The 18,207-nt window shown below is 39.0% G+C and overlaps 2 protein-coding genes across 9 annotated transcripts in view; one reads left to right on the plus strand and one right to left on the minus strand.

Annotated features, from left to right (window-relative positions):
* dgkh (diacylglycerol kinase, eta) overlaps nucleotides 1–4,469 on the minus strand; it is an 85,590-nt gene extending 81,121 nt beyond the window's left edge. The window contains exons 1-2 of one of the 8 annotated variants that reach the window (XM_084907743.1): nucleotides 4,113–4,469; nucleotides 2,776–3,066 (exon numbers count right to left, since the gene is read on the minus strand). In XM_084907743.1, the coding sequence (XP_084763869.1) occupies nucleotides 2,776–3,054 (279 nt within the window). In that variant the 5' untranslated portion in view covers nucleotides 3,055–3,066; nucleotides 4,113–4,469. Of the gene's footprint in view, nucleotides 1–2,775; nucleotides 3,070–4,112 lie in introns of those variants that run through there. The other 7 variants (XM_084907742.1, XM_084907739.1, XM_084907748.1 and 4 more) reach the window with 7 other exon arrangements.
* A 3,120-nt stretch (nucleotides 4,470–7,589) lies between these two features.
* The window catches only part of vwa8 (von Willebrand factor A domain containing 8), an 87,606-nt gene continuing 76,988 nt past the window's right edge, over nucleotides 7,590–18,207 (plus strand). The window contains exons 1-4 of the mRNA XM_084954530.1: nucleotides 7,590–7,876; nucleotides 9,417–9,494; nucleotides 9,586–9,716; nucleotides 10,347–10,457. Of these exons, the coding sequence (XP_084810656.1) occupies nucleotides 7,738–7,876; nucleotides 9,417–9,494; nucleotides 9,586–9,716; nucleotides 10,347–10,457 (459 nt within the window). The 5' untranslated portion in view covers nucleotides 7,590–7,737. The remainder of the gene's footprint in view (nucleotides 7,877–9,416; nucleotides 9,495–9,585; nucleotides 9,717–10,346; nucleotides 10,458–18,207) is intronic.

Genomic DNA, 18,207 nt, shown 5'->3' on the forward strand with positions numbered 1-18,207 from the left:
ATTTTATGTCAAGCTTGCAGAGCTATCCCGATTCCCTGGACAGCAGTAACAGCAGCACAACAGCAGCAGGTTCTGGCATGCCATCAGCTCTGCTTTCAATCACACAGCTACAGCATTAGTCACACGTTTATAAGCTCTCTTCAACTGCAACAGAACCACCTCCAAAAAAAAAACAAAAAAAAAAAAACAGAGGGGGCTGAGAGTGGAGATGACAGCAAAGAGGCTATGAAAAGATTATTATTCATCCTTACATTTTGGCTATAATAATAAATATGTAGCCCAAGTATACTGAATCTTTTGTGCGAATATTGTCATAAACTCACTTAATGGCTGAAATGCATTGCACAGCAATGTATGTTTATCACCATAGAGAGAAATATCCATTTCTAATTTCTATTTTTATTTCTAATCCCTCCCATGTACAGTCCAATCCCATTAGTTTTTGTATAAAAGAAGAGCTCCCGGAACAACAACAGTGGGCTTATATCAATAATAATTGATATTAGTCAGAAAAACAGCTGCAGTGACTTCAGCTGCATTATTCAGTGTTCTTCTGTCACGAGTCAAGACTTTCATTGCAATCAATATCAATGTTACCATATGAGCGTCCATTTTTCCTTAAATTGACTTTGTTGCCCACAGTAGATCGTATGAGATGTTGTTATATGAGCTTAATAGCTTATCTAATTCTGCCTGAACAACCCCCCTGTTGACTCTTTTCTTTCATTCCTCCTACTCTAAAAGCTTTTGAGAGCTTTCGTGTTACATTATATGAGTTGTTAACTTGGACATTTCCGATTCAAGTTAGCCGTCTTTCCCGTTTTTACATTCTGTCTGCGTTTTGGTTTACTGACAAGCCTTTCTTGGAATTTTTGGAAAATTTCAAACGTATGCAGAGAGGGCATATCGGAGATAATTATGGGATGAGATTTACTCTGTGCCATATGTGCCCCCTGTAACTAAACCGGTCTAACAGGCAGGCATTACCATGGAGTTGACCAATAAGGGACAGAAGATGCCGTTGTCTGTAGCAACCAAAGAACCAGAGAGATAGTGGACAGACAGAGGGATGGACACAGACAATGTGACGGGCAAGCGTATGCACATACATGCATGCACACACAGATCCAAAGCTGTGCAAACAACCCAGTGGAACAACACTCAGTGAGTCAGTGCCTGCATGATCCATTAGGAACTCTCAGCACAGACACACACACCGAGAGAAAACTCAATGACCCACACGAAAACAAGTCTGAGACCTCTGTTAGCGCTAAGTCAACATGCTAGGCAAACTGATGCAATTACAGCAGAAGTGCTTTATACCACTGATAATTCTACAGTGACATGGAGCCTGCTGAATATAGTGTGGCAGAAGAGATTAGGGCTATCTGGGCTGTCTGCCAACCGATGCAATTAGCATCACCTTCATTATATACATTGCTGCAGTCAGGAGCGTACATCATATCAACCTGCCTTTTATTCACTTTTTCAAACTCCAGCCAAACTTCATGGATGACAGGCGAATAAAGAATGACTGATGGAAAAATCAGCCTACAGCAAACAGTCCTTGAGGAAAATTCAACAAACATTAGCTGATGAGACAGTCATTCACCTCTGTTTAAACTTAAGACTATATATTATATCACCCTTTAGGTCAGCCCTTGCCTGACATAATAATGTTGCAACTGCAAACATTTATGGCTTTAAGCTTCTCAAATCTTTTCTCGCAGAATAATGAGCTTTTTGTTTCTTACTAGTCACTCTAAGCAAAACTGTTTGAATTTAGTAACTTCTGATAACATTTTATCATTATTTATAACATTATTATTCATAACATAACAATCAGCATCAAATCTTTGATTTTTTTTAGTAACTTCTTAATTAAATCAGCACAAATATCTCTTAAAGTGTTTCCTCTAGGTAGCATTTTAGGAGATTTTGCATAAAAAATGAATGTCCAGACATTCCTGAGCCCCAAGTCTCTAAATATATCCCCATGTTGAATAATGAAGATGGGGTGGAGCGGAGCAGTCAATAATTAAGTGGATCCCTTGATGTGGGAGGGTGGCCCTCATTAAGCGTGTGAGCCAAGAAAGCTTGGGTGTCAGAGACGAAGAATCTGCACAACATACTCTCACTTAGTCCTGCGTGTCAAACAGAGAGATGCAACAGATTGCAAACAGATGTGAAACAAAATGTTTTATCATAAAGGCTGAAATGTATACTTCATTTTCAGGTCAAACTGACTTTAAGGCCAGAATGACATTCAAGGCTAAAGAACTGTGCACACCATAGATGAAAATTTAACACACAAAAAGATGTTGCTATCATACGGAATACTTGCTTTCTTTTGCTTGAGTAGACTTTGTTGCCAGCAACAGATTCGATAAGTTATGATTAAATAATCTTAAACCTTAACGTAAAGAGAATAATTACATCTGCAATTTTGCCCAAATAACCCCCTATTACTGATTTTTATATCACACCTTCCATAGAAAGACAGAGCTTTCATGTTACATGTAAATGCTTAAATATAAGTCTATCCTTGCTTCTTACTTCGCTTTACTGGTATCTTAGGCATCAGTAAGGCTGAAAGACAATAAAGCTCTGCGCACAAATGAAACTGTTGAATGTCCAAAGCAGCAGGTAGATCCTTGGTGCTGTCATAGCAAACGTTGCTTGGGGATAACCCAGCAGCCAGGGAGCAGCTAGTCCCAGCAAACACACACACTAAATCAGATATCAACACAAGCAGAGAAGCGACAGTTGCCTTACCTTGCTCCTGATCTGCCCTGAGGTGGACACTTTCCGGATGAGTTTCTGGGGGCCTTCCTGCTCTGCCTCGCTATCGGAGGACTCCTCCGTAGCGCCGGAGCCGGCGACAGCGCCCACCACATGGGCATGGATCCCCGCCGCGGACGGCGGCCCTTTCTCCGGCTCCTGTCGAGGGGAGGGATAAAACCAATCGGGGTTAGCCTTCGCCTCCGCCGTCCCCTTCCTCTCCTGGAGGCGAGAGCTGCTCAGCGGCTGGGAAGCGTCTCTCCTCGCTGTCATCTCTCACTGCCTCTATGACAATAAAGACGGCTGTGTTTGCTGGAGTGTGTGTGGGCCGGGAAACGCATAGGGGATGTAGCATGTCGCGGCACAGCGGGGATGGGCTACACGGCGTTTATATATAGATATTAAAAAAGGAGCCGAGTCTCTGTTTTGTTGCTGGTTATGGTTCCAGCCTGCACGGCCAGTCCAGACTGAGGCTACAGACCGCCTCATCCACTCCGTAAACCGGGGAACTTGGCCGTGGAATGGCAGACCCTAGCGGCTGTCTGACACAAACACGAGAGAAATTAAACTACTTTTGAGTTGTTGTTTTTGCCTGATGTGATGTTGAATAACTAATATGCACACAAAGACTATTATAAGTAGGTTTTTAATATACACATCACAGTGATAACTAGCTAAGAGTTATATGGTAGTGGCACTGTAAATCATAGAAATAGTCTCATAATATTTGTTTCTATTTATAGCTGCTGTTGTGGGCCTAATGAGAGTTATATAGGAGTTATGAACATATAGGCCACCAAGGCATATTTTCTGTATTTTCTTCAATATTTTTCTATAAATATACAATTTTTCCGTGTTATAATCCAAGTCCAAATAATTCACTTTTATGTATGTAACTAAACCGTTAAACTGATTTGACAAGACAGCGTTAAATTGAATTTCCATGAAGCGGACAACAGTTTTACTTCGATTTAAAACTAAAGGAAATGGACAGACTGTGTGGGTGAAAAAAGAATCAAAAACTGTTGTTTATCTGAGAACTGTTAACTAAGACTTACGAACGTCCCACGACACAATTTAAACGGGCCACTTATTTAGTTAGTTATTTATTTATTTAACAGAATGACAGCCCGTCGTAATAACGCCAATGAGGGGGTAAAGGCACCTCGCGCGCGCAGTCTTTAGCGGACCAAACACCGCCAAAGTGTGCAAACTCACAAACAGACCACGCAAGACGTCTCACTGTTTTCCTTTCTCTGGAAAAACTCAAAGTAGAATGGGATGCGGAGCGATTCAAAACAAAGTCTCCACCAGTTTTGAACGTTACTAACCAGTTCCTCCCAGGCTGGGCTGCGGCTGTAAGGGTAGACATCTTCCATAGTCCCAGACCTCAGCGTCCGCTCCGGAGAGAAAAGAAACGAAATTAGGGAAGGAAGGTGGAGGAATTCACAACCTGCCTCGCGCTCACTGGCCTCGCTACGCCACTCATGTGCACACCGAACAGATTGGACTACACACTCGCCTCGTCCTCCCACCGCTCTCCTCTCCTCCTACTGTCCGCTCCTTTCCTTCTCCTCCTCCTCCGCGACGTTCTCTCTCTTCTTTCAAGAACCGGGTTTATTGGCGTTACACGTGATAAATGTCAAAGCGATTTAAACTGCCGGGGCTCGCGAGGGGGGGCGCGAATGTGTGTAATCCAACTGTGTGCACGTGTGAACACAATTGTGAGGGTAGTTTCAATGACGTCATCTATAATCATTGCCGGTCCGGATTTAGTTAGCATAGATTTTTTCTCAGTGTTCTCAGATTTTCCCCCACTCTTCGTGTCATTTCAGTCCAGTAAAACCCACGCCCCTCCAGTTCTGGCAGCTCCGAACACTTCGTTTGACGTTAGTTTGATGATAATGTTGTAGGTTGCTTTATGGAAAGCATTGTTTAGTTTCATAGGAAGAATAAATATGTAACCTAGACCATACACACTACAGTGTTACAGAGGGAGTACCTACAACAACTCCAAGAGGAATTCCGAATATTTCGGAATTTTTTGAAAGCATTACTTACAAGTACAAAGGGTACATTATGTACTTTACCTAGAGGAAGGTCATAATTGTACTGAAGTAATGGTGCAGATGCAGGGCTGGACTGGGACAAAAAATCGGCCCGGGCATTTTGACTTGAGACCGGCCCACCAGGTAAAAAATAAAATAAAAACAAAATGCTGTTGTGACACTAATGTACAGTGTCTTGTTGGTATATATGTATGATTTCCATACATTTTATGTCAGATAAAAACTTTGGTCATAAGATTCAGATAATTATTTGTTAAAAGCTAGACATTTTAAATGAATATAAGAAAGTAAAGTATTTCTTTATGCCCACTTTTCCCTGTTAATGCCCTTCCTGGCCCCCTGGCAAAACTTTGCTAGACCCGCCCCTGCACAGTTACCAGCTGTCAGCTACGTAAAAAAGGATCCTGGTGTTATTTGTCTCTCAGAAACAGTTTATAACTTCCCTTCAACTCATTCATGTCACCTAAAAGGTAAACTTGTTTCTCCATCACCTTTACAGCTCTGATGATTCAGTAAGGACATCTCCTGGTTTCATCTTCATGTTTCCCTCTCACCACGTATCATGACCAGCAGCTTTTACGGCTGTGGCTCCAGCAAACATCAGCTGATACTAGAAAGTAATATTTAATAAATTCTAACAACAGCTGATCAAGGTTAAACGTGCTGCTGTTGTTTAGCGCAACCACTGCTGGTTTCCTCTTTCTGGCGCGAAGTGGGCGATAAACAAACAAGAGAGAAAAGCCAGTTTCGTGACTGAAGTAGCAACAGCAGAGAAAGGGAGAGAGAATGAGAGAAGTAGAGGCAGCTGACAGCCTAAAGACACAGAATAACTCCAGCTTTGTGTCTTTTTTTCATTCTAGCTGAAGTACGGGACAGATCGCTTTCCTTTTCAGCCCAATACGAAACGCGGCCGATCCGGCGGCCACCACGGGTCCCTTCCTCCCCTTTCCCTCATCCACCTGCTGGCCTCTGTGGAAGCTCCGCCATAGCCACCACCAAACATCAGAGTAAAACAACAACATGTTGTTGTTTTACAAAAACAACAACAACAACAACAACAACAAAAAACCCATCGGCCCACCAGGCAAATGCCCTGTATGCCCGATGGCCAGTCCAGCTACGTGCAGATGTGAAAGATGGGCCATCATATAACATGCAGATATTTGTAGCTGTGGGTGTTTGCACTTTTAAAGCACTTTTAAGAAAGTTAATGTTTACTTTTAGAGAACGACTGGATGGTTCTAGTAAGAGTATAATTTTAGCACTCACAGATCAGACAGTGAGTGGTTCCCATTACTTATCCAGCATGAGGAAGGACTGGTTGTTTGTGTATTTATTGATTTCTTTTTAAGTAACTGTGTTTTTTATGTATATTATGGTTTTATATTTTAAAAAAGATTTTATAATTTTTATTATGGTTTATATGTTGTGTTATTGTTCTTTTTTAAATATGGACGTAAATATTGAATTGAATTGAATATTTCACATGGCGCTGGTGCCACCCTTGCCCTTCGCCACACCTTCGGCCAGTGCTTTGCTTTGTAAATATAAAGAGGTGCTTTGGCTGTTTCTTTATCTCCCAAGGGGTTGCCATGTGTTTGATTTGGCACAGAAGGAGTGCACTAGCTTGAGACTCTCTGAGGCTGGGTTTCTATCTCCTCCCGGTGTCAATAGAGATCTTTTGCATGTAAGACGAATGTGTTAGCCACTACACTTTGCAAATACACTTTGTAAATATGAAGAAATCAATTTTGTTCTGTTATAATATTGTTATTGTTGTGTTTTCTGTAAAGTTTTGTTTCTAAATATGCTATATTGATAATCTAATTCTAGGCTTTCAAACATAAGGCCCGGGGGGGGCAGAATTTGGACAGCAAAGACTCCAATCCGTCCCATTTGTAGTCTATGGAAAATGTGAAGGAGGGGATAAATTTAGTACTTTCAACTGTATTTTGGTACATTTTAAAGTTTGTCCTCCTGATAAAGATCTTCCCCAAGCCATTCATACTACAGCACAGTAATGAAGAAAGAGAAAAAAAAAATTAAATGAGAGAAAAGTTCCTGTTTTTTCACTATCTACTTTAATGTTGTTGTTTTGTTTTTTTAATACAATGCATCCACAGTAAAATAAATAAATTTAAAAAAAGGACATTTCTGTGAGTTAACAAAAATGGTTACAACTACGGGATAATCTCGACAATGAACTTCCAGAACTTTCTATAATTTTTAACAGCGATTTCTTAAAATTTACGTTTAGAGAGTTGGAGGAGTTGCATGGTTAATCATGCAGGATTTACCACTTAACATCACCAATGTTAAATTGGTATTTATCTTGGTTCAGCATGTGTTTATTTGTTATGTCCACTTCTACTTTAAAAACTTGAATCCAAGAATGGATTTTATTTGAAGAGGGGACAGCAGAATCAGCAAATAAATGAATAGATTCAGATTAATAAAGCCACTAAAATCAGAATATATTGTAAAGAGTTATTTGGGCATAACATATTCCAAAAGACAAAAAAATGTTATTTTCAATAAACAATATTTGTAGCCTTCTTTATTAGCCAAAGCCAGTTGCAACAACCACGTGCCAAATTAATAACCTAAAATATTACTAAACAAAACTATGTTTTTTTAACAACAGAATCTTAGTAATATTGCAAAAATTATCGGCGCGAACGGAACACTTTTCAACTAAAATGGTATTCCCACGGAAGACTTGTTTGTCGGACCATTTGGTCCTTCTGTTATTTATTTCCGACTCCGAAAAAATGAGCTGACGCTTGTTGTGAAATGGGAATAAGGCCGCGGGTCAGACCGTTTTAAAAGACAGCCTGCTAATTTTTTTCATTGTTAGGTTTTGTATGATAACGTAGACATTTTGAACATGCACTCCCAAATTTTATGTGGCGGCACAGCTGCGGCTGTTGCTGCGAGAAGGGTGCGGTATATTTTGGGTTGTGTCCTGGGAAGAGACGGCTGGATGTTCAGAACTCATGAGGTCAAACTTCTGAACACAGCCTCAGGTAACCGGCCTTTAAGTTGTAATGCCATTTCATTTGTTTCATTTCATTGTTTCATTTAAGTTGTAATGCCACGTATACAGCCAGTGAACAGGTGTTTTCAGTTTGTTTTCAGCTGGAAATAGGAACACGTGTGTCTGGTGACAGCTAACTGGCTAAATAAATAGCTGTTGTCTAATGGGGCAGGAATCACACTGCGGTGGCTCCTTGGTAGCAAAAATACTGTTGAATATATAGTTTGTTCCATGTAGAGGAAAACGGTGTAAGCTCAGCATCTAAAGTGACAAGTGACTTCGATCTAGTGAGACTGTCGATGCATTTACCTTGCACTAGGTGAAAGGTTGGAACATGGTACTTAGCCACGTATAACACACGTGTTGCTCTTTAAACTGGAGCATGCTGAAATAACGGCAATATTTCTGTCACATTTAGTTCCAAACACCATTTAAAATGTATTGTTTTTTTCCGGACACCTTTTAAAACCTGATTTACATCAAAATCTTAGTTAACGATGTATGCTAATTAAACCTGAAGCTGAAACTTGCATCTTAATATCAACCTTTTGTAATAGTTAATACAAATAACTCAATTTTATATTTACAGTGCTGTGCAGAAGTTCTGGGCTGCCGCTCATTTCTTTAGAAATTTGATAGGAAAATGGGAAAGGAAATTATACAGACAGTATTTAAGGCAAAACCGAAGTGTGTATGATCACCTTTATTCTTTAGCCATAACTCTCTTGGGCAACTTTCATGTAATTTCTTTAAATAGTCTTCAGGAATAGTTCTCCAGGCTTCACAAAGGATACTTGAAAAATATGGCAAAAAAGAGAGAAAAAAATAATTATATGCCTAGTTAATTTTCTGCTATTAAAGTTGATATCACTGAAAATAGGATATATGAAAACCAAATAAGATTTTGATTTCTATAATCATGTTTTAATTTATTTATTGATTGATTGACTGGAAGTCCTGACCATTGCTTTATTGATTCTCAGCAGAGCTGAGCAGAAGCAGCTTAATTCCATTCTGGGAGAGTAAATCTTAAGTTTAAGAGCAAACTTCAGGAAAGACAAATAATTATTAGATCATGCAAGAGTGTGAACTGTTGCCTGTCTCTATGTTCACCCTGAGATGCACCACAGATCTGTCCAGGGATTCGCACCAGGTCTTGCCAGGGGGAGGGGGACAACACACTGCACAACACTGATTCATACCCCTGAGTCAGCTGCCTTTTATATACTTGAAACTTATGCAAGTCAAAAGTTAAGTAAGTGAACAGTTTCCAAAAAGATTGTGACACTGTAAAATTTGAATAAAAGCAGAATGCAGTGATTTGCAAATCTAATAAAACCATATTGTTAAACCGAAACTGTTTGAGAAGTGTTTTTTTTTTTTTTTTTTAAATATCTTTATTTTTTATTGTACCTTCATCAAAGACTAACACTAATGTGAATATAAAATCAACTCTACTGTTGTGATTATGACTTGACTTGTCTGTCAAAAACCATCTTGCATGCATTGGTCATCCTGTTCCTTTACAGGTGACACAGTGAAGATTGGTGAGATCACTTACAAACTCAAGCCACCCCAGAGTCCAGAGCTTGTTCCTGTGAAACACCGTAGGTAATCTTCTGTGTGTGTATGTCACAACAAAGCCTATAGGTATGTCAGCATAAAACGTTTCCTTTTTGCTTTTTTTTTTTTGGCCAGTTTCAGACTCCCTACCGCAGACGGTGGCTCAACACCTCCGATGGATTATGCAGAAAGACCTTTTGGGTCAGGATGTGTTCCTCATTGGCCCCCCAGGACCCCTGAGAAGATCCATAGCTATGCAGTACCTTGTGAGTCCTCATGTTACACACTGAAACACTCAATATAAAAGAGGAGTATCATTTTCTTTTTTTTCTTTAAACCACAGTTTTGATCATGTGATTAGGACTGAACCATGAACAAAAATTAAAAGTAAGTAAGTAACTAAGCACTTGCTGATTTTCAGGGATCGTGGCTGAGCTTGACAGTGTGGCTTGCCTAAAGTAAATTTACTGACCTTTGTGGAAATGTGTACATGGCTCACAGTAACTCCCACACAGGTCTTATTCTAGTACAGCATCCTTAGAATGATTATTTGTCAAAGTGGCAAAATTCAGAAAGTACAGAAGTTCATACAGTCAAAAGTAGTGAAATGTAAATGCAGTTTTAAAACATTGCATAGCTTTAATAAGATAAATATAAAGTTGTATCATTCTAATAGTGCGATGGAAACTTTTATACAAATTCGGCACCAAAGTAAAGAGTAAATTGTGCTCTACCAGGTTTGTTCTAATAAACGGTGGACTAGGAGTGTCTTTGCAGGATACGCATAGTAATTTGATTTATTTTTACAATTCTATCATATTATTTGGCATCAGATAAGCCAGAGAATATGCTTTTAACTTTTAACAAGCCAAACTTGTTCTCTTGCTCTTGACTAGGAGTTGACTAAACGGGAAGTGGAGTATGTCGCTTTGTCCAGGGACACCACAGAGACCGACCTGAAACAGAGGAGAGAGATTCGATCGGGGACAGCCTTCTACATAGACCAGGTAAGCTTATTTAATGGATTGTACACAGTCTAATATGCAGGCTTCGACATAAATCCACTTTACATCGACATTTGAATTATTTTTGATGAATGCTGTAAAGTATAATATTGTGTTTTCTGAAATATTGTTTTATTTTAGTTGTGCATTATGCATCACAAAGCCAAATCAATTGCCACAACAGCTGGATGTATGCAGGGCCGTGCAGAGAGGTTTAAAGGGGCGGGTGCTCAAAGTTAAAAAGGGGCACATTGAACCAGGCTGAATAACAACAACATACATTCATCAAGAATCGAATATGGGCAACAAGGCAAAGCAAACGTAGCCGATGTTTTACCTGATGGGTACAATGTTGCTGTTGAGGGGTTGCTGTGGATAGTGCTGGAGGGCAGGGCTGTGTTGATCTGAGACTGTAGACATTAAAAAGTCCATAGGAGAGATGGTAGCTGATTAAACAAGTGTCATGAGATAATAACAAAATGCAAAGATTGGTGACAGCGCTTGGAACCATAAGGCAACAAAAAACTGTGAGAAATAATTTAGGCTCTGCCTGTGAATCACTCTTTGCTTCTCTTCTTCCTTCCATCCCATCATTTCATATATCACTCTCCACTTGCTGTCTATCTGAGAACAAGGCACAACTTGCTATTGCAATAAACTATAATCTAATTATCCACACCTAACAACTCCAGCACTTAATCTATAATAAAATGATGACAGAAAAATGTTATAGCACTGCCTTTAGTAGCCTCACACAGCTCCTACTGTTTCCTCCTCATGTCCTTACCAGCCATGTCTGGACAATGTTATATCATGAGTAATATTTTTTTTTTAAATCCATCTAAATAAAACACACACATGCACGCACACAGTGACATTTTAGACCTTCAGAATACTGTATATACTGTGGGCATCACAGTGCTGATCCAGAATCCTTACATTATTATTTATTACTAGAGCTACAATAATAAAGCAATGAGGAGGGGGAAGTAATAAATATGAAATAATGTCATTATGATAATTCCATTTGTTTCACTATCCACATTTTTAAACTGTAGAGATACAATAATTTTACTGCTGTAAAATCCAAATTTTGTCTTATTTAAAATATAAATCTAATATAATCTGCTTCTTAATGTATGTTCTTTAAAATACAGCGTGTGTTTTTTAATATATTATAATTATAATAATGCATAATTATGTGGACATGCATATTAGATCGTTTTTTAGTGAAATATAATCCCCCCAGAAAGGCAGGAAAAGCCCGGAAACTTACTTTAAAACTAAATATGTTCTAAATACTTTAAAACTAAATATGTTCCCTAAAACGGTGACAGAGCTACAGACCCATGACAGCCTTACACAGGTAGCCAGCAGCTATGACCAGCACTACTTGTGCAGTTAATAAAAGGACAGGTAATGTTTGTCACGCTGTTGCACACACAGCACGCTCGTTTGTTTCAGTTCGTCAGTTGCAACAAGACAGCTTACCAACGTGTACATAATAAGCTAATACTCCTGTGTGCTATACACTACAGTGTACGCTGTACACCTACTTACTGGTTTTGTTGCATCAGTCTGTGTCTCTGAGTTAACTTGTGTTTCTCCTACAGCTCCGGACCGCAAAAAATGCGCGTGCTCTTTGTGAGCTCGTTCCCGGCTTGTAACCAGCGCGTTCTGCCGTCAAGGGCGATCATTGGTTAAATGTGATCATGTGACTGATGCAAGCCAGATCCTTTTATTTAGCAAAACTGTGATTAATAGTTAAATATTATTGTTGAGGGGCACAGACAGGACTCCGCACGCCCACACACATTAAAAAAAAAAATTAAATAATTTTTTTTTAAAAAGTTGCCTCAACAAAAGGGCACTTTGGGCACCCATCAGGAAAGGGGCGGGTGCTCAAGCCCCTCTAGCCCCCCCCTCTGCACGTGCCTGGATGTATGCTAGGTGCATGGCCTGTGTGCTAAATACAACTGAAAGATTTTTTTGCATTAATTACAATAATAAAAATGTACAATCATGAGTTTCTGGCTATGTGTTTGTGTAATACGACAGAACCATTAAAACCACAGTTGAAGGCAAACGCAGCTTGGAGTGTGAGTAGAACATTAACTGAGTGCGCCTTGTCCTCGCATGAAACATAGTAACACATAATGTTGCTTCACCACGGTTTTGCACTCTTCCAAATTTCATTCTCTTGCCTTCCATGCTCCTTTTTGATCGATCGAGGCTTTCGGCAAACATATGCCTCCATTCTGTGTGGACTCTGTAAGTTGAGTAACCATAGAAACCAGCAGTTCCTCATTATCCAGGCCAGTTTCTCTAAGGAGAACTTTGTGTTTCCCATCCATCTCCATTTATTGTCTCACAGCTACAGAAAAACGAATTATGAAATGGGAAGAAAAGCCAAGTCCAGATAAGGCTGATCATTAAACTGTGGCATTGGGCTTCAAAGAGTCACAGCTGATAATAAGCTGTGATAATTAACATTTAGTCAGTCATGTCATTATCCACAACTAATTAGCACATGGCTTCATCTGCGTAAAAAATAAATCAGTTGTGTAACAGTTCAGACATCAGCTCCATGGAAACGGGGAAGTTTTTCACGTTTTATTTTCAGCACATTTATTCCTTAAACTTTACTCAGAAAGCTGCTCTCCTGGAACAGACTTGCAGCTAATTAGGCTTTCTTATAACTAGACTGCAGCTGGAAGGGAGTCCACTTACTGTAGTGCCACTCCACTGTCTTCACTGCTCTTAATGCTCTGAGAAAGTGGTTTTATGAATATGTATATGCATTGAGTTCCTTGTTAATGCATCAGGAGTAAACACATCAAAGAAGCAGCATTTCCTACACATGAGCAGTGTACTGAGCAGTTTTATAGTTTGATAAAGCGAGGCAGCTTGTTTGTGTTCCAGCACAAATCAGCCATTAGTACCTTCACACTGCTGACGTGGTAGTTTTGTTCACCTCCAGCAGATTTTGTTAAGTTTATCATTTTGATGCTTGTGACTCCTTTTACTAAATTGAATGGCAGGGTTCCATCCATGTGACACAATGCAATTTCATTATAAAATGTTTGCCTGTGGCTCTTTCAGACCACTCCACTCATAGAGAGGAAAACGTTTTAAGACATTTGATCAACTTACAAGAAAAAAATAATTAGAGAATGGGGCATCCAGTTAAGGCATACTTACAGAGCAGAAATTAAAAAAGATATTTTACCAGAAGGTCTCAATGTGAATGAAGTATTAATGGCTCTGTACACTCTAGTGATTTATGACCTCAGCTCTGTGAACTACCTGTGGAAAAAATTATCAAAATTATATAGGATTACAACAATTGTTATATGTGTGTGTATATATATCCCTGGACCATGGTTTAGACAATGAAAGTCATATTATAATCAGTGACTTGAAACTGGTGACAGAGACCAAACTTATCAGTAAAGGATTTACTCAGGGTGTAGATTGTGGGGGAAAAAAGAGCTGTTATCCCATAACATGACTTCTATAAAACCAGACTTGTTTTTTATTTTTCATAACCAAAGCAATCCAACATTCATGCGTACAATGTAGTCCAGATAAGAGGAGTAGACTATTTTTAGATGTCACACACAACTGTAAGCAAATTTAAGAGGGGAAAAGGTGCTTTGGTGTGCCACACTAAACAAACACTAGAAGCAATATTGACTGTTATCAGTAGCGTCTTCTGCATGAACTAAGCTTTTATTTGAGTCTGTCAGTAGAGAGATGACAGGAAATTAAGAGATTAAAACAGGTGTGACCTACAATAAAGATGTTTGGCTGGACTCGACACCGGGCCATTGTGAGCACCTTAATGTAGAAGGTACCAGGTTGACTATGTTGTTATTGGCATGACCTCGGGCTAATACAGCTTAACTGTTTATTGGGCAGTTATAGAAATAGCATGCATCAGTGCACTCCTCCATATTTTACCAGTGCAGCTATGGTTCCCCTTCCCCAAGCTTTAGCATTAATAGAATCCAGACGCCTTTGAAAAATAACTCATGAATTCGGAGCTTTGTACTCTCTGATGAGAGTAGAATCAGTTTCAACAGCCGTTGTAAATCATACAACCTGGGTTTGTTTACCATGACAAAATGCCTAAATTACATATAACAACTGGGGCAAATGATTGTATTTGAGATACTAGGTACTTTATTAATATGTTCAATTTAAGTTTATTTTTCACATTTTATAATTGTCAACACAATGTACTGAAATAGGAAGTAGTCCCAACACACACTCTTCATTAGTTGAAATTAACAGCATTTTGTCATGTTGAGGGAATTTTCTTCCAGCATTGGTCCTTTTATATGACTGGATATGGAAGGGATGCTGAAGTCATGCTGAAATTTTTAACTGTCATCCATATGTCTATCCATCTATTTTCCTAGGTTTGCTATGAAGTAACTAGTACTCACAGCAAGAGGTTTCCTGGTTCAAACCCAGCGGCTGGCTGAGCTTTTCTGTGTGGAGTTTGCACATTCTCCCTGTGCCTACTTGGGTTTCCTCTGGGTGCTCTAGCTCTCTCCCACAGTCCAAAGACATGAATGTTAGGTTAACTGGTGATTCTGAATAATAGATGTGCATGTAATGTAGATAAATGCTCAAGTTCATAAAGGAAACTGCTATATTTTAGTGGCTACCAATCCGTAGCACAAAAGGCTGTTGGACAGGTCGCCAGTCCATCAAAGTTCCAACAGAGTTGTTGAAAATGCTGTAACTGTTTTATGAATATCTGCATATTCACTTGTATCACTGGTTCAGTGATAAACCAAACATGGACTCAAACCCTGGATTAGGGCTGCAACACTTCCCCGTAACTTAAGTAAGGTAGCATTGTATAGTCGGACCATCTTCTCTGTTAGAACATTAGGAGAAAAAAAAATCAATTTTGAGAGATTTCATGGAAAATCATTTAACCATAGACACAAACTGAAACTGGGAATAACCATTTGTGAAAAATATACATGATCAAGTTGTTTGATTAAACAGTCTTCATCCCTTAATGACTTTAATAGTTTTGTTTCTATCAGTGCACATCTTTCCCTGGAACAAGAAAAGCTAGCCAACTCATCCAACTCCCTCTGCCTGAGGCTCATCTTCCTCCCACCTCTTTATCTAAATCAAAACATTGTCCATTGTTTCCATAGAAACAGCATTATTGATGTTAATAAATGGGGTGAAAGATTGCTTATTTCTGGGATTTCCTACATTCAAACGTCCAGTGGAAAAGTTTTATGTTGTTGGGATGTTGTGGATTATGAGTCCTGTGCCATGTGTCTGGTGCAATAACACTGTGTACATATTATATTTTCCAACATTTGTTTTATGGACTGGAGATGTGTGGGTGCAAATTAGAGAGCTTTTCTCTTTGAGAATAGTTTTGTAGGAGGTGTGCGTTTGTGTGTTAACTAGAACATCCAAGTATTCCTCAGGGGTCTGTGCTGATTTGGAGCCCTATATTCAGGCTTAACGTGTCAGTCCCTGAGCTTAAGCTGTCCCTCCCCTCCCATCCTTCCACTTCATCTCTGGTTCTTGGTCTTTTTTTTTCTTTTTTTTTTCACCCTTCCTCCTTCATTCCAAGCATCACCCTACCCCCAAAGTATGCATGAAGGAGTCACATGGATGTAATCGCATGCTTGTTATATTTTTGACATTTCCCAGTCACCCTTCTTCATTTAGCTGGCTCTTATGTAAGGCAGCTTACCTCAAACCCGGTCTACAAATAAGTCTCTTATTACAGTAATAAAAAGCCTTCCACCTCCACTAGAGCAGAATCTGAACCCAAACGTACAGCTGTGCTGAAATCATTTGACAGGATGCACTTTCTACACTTTCTAGGTAGAGTTACATGTTGGAAAAGTCTTTTTAATGTACAAAATTTTTTCCAACACAAAAAATTTAACAAAAACAAAAAAACTTGCAATTAAATATCACATGTAATTATAATTAAATATAAATATAATTCAAAGGTATCCACAAGAAAACTGGATTCTCTTATTTCCACTAGTTAAAGTTAAAGGGCTGGCCCCATGGGGGAAACAAAACTCACTGCCGTGGCTGAATTACCACAGAGTAAATAGAGGTTTGTTGTCAAATTAGAAGCCAAAAATCCGGAAATAATGGAAAACCTTTTTGTTCAGGACTCAAGCAGTCTACTTGATTTAATTTGAAAGGTTCTGGGACAGAAGACTCTAAAAATCTGGTTTGTGGGACATTTAAAATTATTTTATTGGATATTATGTGACATTAAAAATATTATCTAGGGTTGATTTTTTAAAACTTTTTTTTATATCATGCTAGGCCATTTATTAAAAACATACAGAATCTGTAAATCATTCAAATTTATTTTCAGCTTGAGTTGTGTTAAATTTGTTCTTTTTTAGGTTCTCAACCTACCATTAAAGCTTAAAATGGTTTTGGACCCTTGTTAACTGGAGTCTTGACCCGTTTTGGTTTGTGGACTCTTGTTTTGAAAGTCTCAACTTAAGAGTTTGTGTTTGCCATCGCCATTCTGGTTTGTTTTATTGTTTTTTAAACTGATGTGACATGATGGGCATAGGTAGACCTGTCTGAGAAAATGAGCAGACTGCACACTTGTGTAGTAGCGACTTTTCAGTCACACTCTAGCCAAGCTCTGAAGGATTCCCTTCTTTGTAGTCTTTTCTTATTCAAAATACAGCGTACTGTAAAAAAATGAACATCATATTGTATTCATTAAGACTGGAAACTACTGACAATAAATCTATTAGGAAAATACTTACTGAGGTCATAAATCACTAGAGAAATTGCCACTAGGTAGTTGCCCTTTACTGGTCATTTCAAAGAATGCAGGTTTAATGAACTTGGACGTACCTGATGCTGCATCTATCGTTTGTATACAGTCTATGTTGTGACCTGCAAACACTTTGGGGAAAACATGCTTCTGTATGCGCATGAAGTAGGTAAATTAGGAACAGAAGCTTTTTGATTCATACACATAGCATTATGAAAAAAAATGAAACATCACATATAACACAAAGAGATGTTATAGGAAGTGATGTGTCTGTAGACTTTTAACTCTTTTTAAAAAATAGTTCTAGTTACATTAATATTACACATTCACTGTTCTGTGACATTTCTAAGTGGCTAAAAGCATTTGGTGGGATGTTTTTCTTTTTTTCTGCATCGCTGGTGTCAGACATAGCACAAGGCCCCTCTGTGCTTCCCTGTCTCTCTATTTTTCTCTCTCCTACTCTACATCCTGCGTCATTTACATTTCTAACAATTATCTGATTACAGCGTTGGTGCCGAAAATGGATCAAGAGTTAAATATAGAGCATCTGGTCCTCACTATAGTTTTATGGCTCTGCTTCCCACACAACCTGCCACGCATTTACATGTTAACCTAATTACATAGCCGCTCGCTCTGCGGTCCACCCAGACAGCTAAAGTTTCCTGCCTCTTGACGTCAGACGTGCTTTTTGATTTCTGCAGAAATGTGCGCAGACACATGCATTTGCACACACACTGTATAAACTTGAGATGTTTTATCCCACATTTGGTGGGAGAAAATAGAGCTTCTTAAAACAGCAGAGACTGGTTTGAAAGTTTCTGAGTAGCTTGGAGGACAAACACAGATGAGGACAACCTCAGGAAAAGCTTTATCGGAAGCTTATACTGTCTTATATAGAGTATACACAATGAGGACTGGTGGAAGGTCAGATTCCCTGTCTGTACA

Source organism: Perissodus microlepis, chromosome 16, assembly GCF_051167445.1.
Source record: "Perissodus microlepis isolate ML-2025 ecotype Zambia chromosome 16, ASM5116744v1, whole genome shotgun sequence".
Lineage (NCBI taxonomy): Eukaryota > Metazoa > Chordata > Actinopteri > Cichliformes > Cichlidae > Perissodus > Perissodus microlepis.